Source organism: Bison bison, unplaced genomic scaffold (genome assembly GCF_000754665.1).
Source record: "Bison bison bison isolate TAMUID 2011002044 unplaced genomic scaffold, Bison_UMD1.0 scf7180017864057, whole genome shotgun sequence".
In the NCBI taxonomy this organism is placed as follows: domain Eukaryota; kingdom Metazoa; phylum Chordata; class Mammalia; order Artiodactyla; family Bovidae; genus Bison; species Bison bison.
Genome location: NW_011494629.1, coordinates 2,034,439 through 2,038,236, shown reverse-complemented (window position 1 = coordinate 2,038,236; position 3,798 = coordinate 2,034,439). Strand labels below are relative to the sequence as shown.

The 3,798-nt window shown below is 50.3% G+C and overlaps 1 protein-coding gene across 1 annotated transcript in view; it reads right to left on the bottom strand.

The window, feature by feature from the left end:
* The window catches only part of BARX1 (BARX homeobox 1), a 7,434-nt gene extending 7,292 nt beyond the window's left edge, over positions 1–142 (bottom strand). Inside the window, exon 1 of the mRNA XM_010836058.1 lies at positions 58–142. Within this exon, the coding sequence (XP_010834360.1) occupies positions 58–142 (85 nt within the window). The remainder of the gene's footprint in view (positions 1–57) is intronic.
* Between the last annotated feature and the right edge of the window lie 3,656 nt (positions 143–3,798).

The window sequence follows — 3,798 nt, the reverse complement described above, 5'->3', positions numbered from 1 at the left end:
CCCCCCAAGCCCAAGTCATCCAGGAACGGAGCCGCGAAGGACTTCCCGGTCTGCCACCCTTGGCAACCCGGCGTCCCTCGCCCTTGTGCCCGGTCTCCTCAAGGGCGCCCGCGGTCGCGTCCGCGCCCAGAACGAAAGTCATCCTCTACGGGCTTCTTTTGAAAGCGGTCACTTGTGATTGTCCCCGGCCCAGGGCAGGCTAACGCTGGTGGCTGAGGTTCTCAGGTGGCCGCACCGGCTCTGTCTCCGTGGACCATGCCAGGAGGAGCATACCGGCACCGCCGGGAACGCATCGCTCGTCCTGAGGCCCCGTGCCCCATTCTTGCTCATAGTGTCTGGATTCAAGACTGGCGACATCTGCCTTGCCTTCAGAACAGAAAATCTCGATGTTATAAAATTACTCCGTCTCCACGCTCCTAAGTCACACCTCCTGATGACCTCATGATCACTTTCTCTTTGGAGAAGCGGATCTCTACTGATGCCTTCCTTTATGAACATTTCAAGTCATGTGTGGACTTTTCGTTTTGAATCATTTCAAACACCTGTGAGCTCAGGGCTCAAAGAGCCTTTGGGGACAGCGCCTTGAGACACATCCTTCCCTCCCCACTTCAAATTCTCCCTCTTCAAGTAATTTACATATTTGTTCCTCTGGAAATAATTACTTTATTTTTGTTTTGTAGCTATTTTTTTTTAACGTGTGATTTTCTTTAGAAATGTGTTTTAAAGACCAGATCCGTAGGTAGGCAATAATTGCCTTGACCCAGCCAGAATCCCGTTCTTGATGCCCCCAGAAACCCAAAGCGTTCCTGCTGGGCACAGCGCAGACCCCGGGCTGTTCTGCACTCGCCCCTAGGCATTTTAGTCTAGCCGGGAGGGTTTGAACAACTACCTTGGCTCCGAGTGGAGTCCTGAACAGTATCTGCACTGAAGGCCACACGCAGGGCCGGGAAGTAGTGGCTGCGAGTGCCTCCGCTCTCTCGGGCCCCAAGACTCGCTCAGCAGCTCCTGCGCTCAGATATCCACGCCTTGTGTAGGCAGCCTGGGGAGTCTCCCGCCGGCTTCTCCCGCAGGTATGCGCAGGTCCTTCGAGAATGTGCTCTGAAACAAGGGCGCTGTGCTCCAGGGACACGGTGCCAAGGAGCAGGAGGCTGGGTCCGACTCCCTCCCGGGCGCCAGTCAGGGACCCCAGTCCAGGTTCCCAGCCGTTCTGGCCTTTGAGAGAACGAACGAGGTGCCCGCTCTCTTGGGCCACTGTCCTCCTGAAGCCACGGGACCAGCCTCGGTGACAGGACAGAAAAGGAGAGGTCCCACGACAGAGGCCGGTCCCTCCAAACAGACCCGCAGGCAAGATTCATGAAAATGGCTCAAGCTTTGTTTTTCTTCCTTGTTTTTCTCCCTTCCTTCTTTTCTGTTCGTTCTCTTTTCCCTCCCTTCATCTGTTTACCCTTTTTCTTCTTTAGCCTGCTTCCTCTGCATGCTTCTTCTTCCTCTTTTCTTGCGCTCTTGCTCCTTCCCTGCTTCTCTTCTCTCTCTTTCCCTGTTTCCTTTGGTCAGAAAGGGTCCACATCCCAGTCTGTCTCCCTGGTAATAAAGGGAGGGGCCTTGTACTCATCAGGGGACCTCCAGGTACCCCACTGCAGAGCCCTGGGAGGCTTATGTGGGCTGTGGACCTGGGGCAGGGTCTCCTCCCAGCTAGCTGGTCATTCGAGGTGGCAAAGATGAATGAGGCAAAAGACTGAATCTGTGACCCAGCCAGGCAAGGCGGGTACATCTCCTCCAGGGTGTCTTCCAACAGATGGGAGGCCAGAACATATTGCCCCTTGCAAGAGGGAATTCACACCTATATCTGTCCTCCCTAACACAGAAGTCCCTTCTCCTCTGCAGTATTTGGGGGGTGGGGAGTGGGTGGGGAGCAGGAAGTAAAGAGGAAAGAGAGAAGCCACAATCACCTTGTTCCTTAGACACCAGGCCAGACCCAGCCTCTGGTTCCTGGGCTCCAGTCCAGTCCTCCTGCTGGTCTGAGCGAGATAAAGGGTCTAGGAGCTTGGTGCCAGTCCACATACACCTGTGCTTCCTGCACTCTTTTGTACACGTTCATCAGTGCCAAACATGGGCACAGAGGCCCTGCTTGCAAATGTCCAAATGCCATGCAGGGCACACAAGGAACCCACGATGCAAGCTCATTCCCCTTTCCCCAAATGAAAAAAACAAGAAGGGATGAACTAGATGAATTCTTTCTTACCAATTTTAACAGTCTAGATCAAGGGTTGAAAAACTTTCTGTAAAAGGCCAGATAAGTAAATATTTTAAGCTTTGTGGGCTGTATGGATCTGGTGTAGTGCCTCCATTCTGCCCTTGGGCATGAATGCCACCATAGGGAACGTGTAAAAGAATGAATGTGGCTCTGTGCCAGTCTCGTTCCATATGCACATCAAAACTTGAATTTCATCTAATTTTCATAAAATATTATGTCACAAATATTTGTCCTATCTTTATTTGTTTCAACTATTTAAAAATGTGAAAAACATTCTCAGTTCACAGGCCATGCAAAAACAGGCAATGGGCCGTAGCTGCCAATTCCTAGTCTACTCGTCTAGATGCAAATTCTTCTGATTGCCCAAATAGGTGCACCTCTGTATCTGAGGGGTTACCCTATTTAATAAACATTCTAAATTTTTTTTCCATGAAAGCATTCATTATTTTTGCAGTATTTTGGCCTTAGAAACACAAATCATTAAGTTCATTTCCTACTCCCATGTCTGAATTCTCAACAATTTAAAGTCTTCCTGATACTGATACACCTGGGCACAGGGTTGGATGCTTTACAACCATCACCTCATTTAATCCCACAATAGTCTTTAGAGTAGGAATTATTCACCCTTACTTTCCAGCTTCTTGCATACTCCTTGTGACAGTACACTCACTCCCTTCAGTGGCAGCCCTAACAGACTCTAAAGGCTGATTCCTCTGGAGAACCCCAGCTGCTGAGAGCTCAGTGACCTGGCTGGCAGCCTTGGAAGGTCAAAGGCCAGCAAGGGTGTGAGTGCTCCCTCCAGGACCATCCTTTCCCATCTCCTCTCAATTCCAACTAAATCCCCTCCAGCTGCTGAAATGTGGATTGGACAGGGGGCCGCGGCCTTGACTTTCTGGGAGTTTCCCAAGCCCTGAGCTTTTGCAGGCCTTTGCAGCTGCCAAGTGACAAATCCTGCAAGGAATAGGCAAAAGGAAAGAATATGACAGAAAAAAAGCTATTATAAATGTGTTACTTGCTAAAAGTGTTTCCAGGAAATCTTGCACAAGCGGAGGCCTCACCCTCTTCTTCTGCATCTTCAATGGCTTTTGCGCCCTCTGCTGGTCAGATTGAATCCTAACCAGGCTCACTCGGATCCATCTTTCCTCTTCAAAAGGAAAAGCAACCCAGAACTTTATCTCCCTTTTATGTACATGGCTTGCTGGATGCTGAGCAAGAGTGAGGAGATATCCTCAGGGAATGCAGTTTATGGAGAGAGATGGACAAATGTGCTTACAAGTGACAACAAGGTGAGGGGGAGGTGGATGGCTTCCTAGAGCAGGTGACATGATCTAAAACCCCTTGATGGGTGCAGAGTTTCCAGACGCAGACACAGTAAGCTCATGCTTCTGGAGGGTGTTAGTGTTCCGGTTGGTGGCTGGCAACATGTGTCAGTATGTTTTTAAATGTTTGGATACTTTAGTGCCAGCCACAGCTGGACTTCGGAGACATAACAGCCCTCTGCGCTCCGTGCTTGGGGTGTCTCTCCATTCAGTCATGGGTTCCAC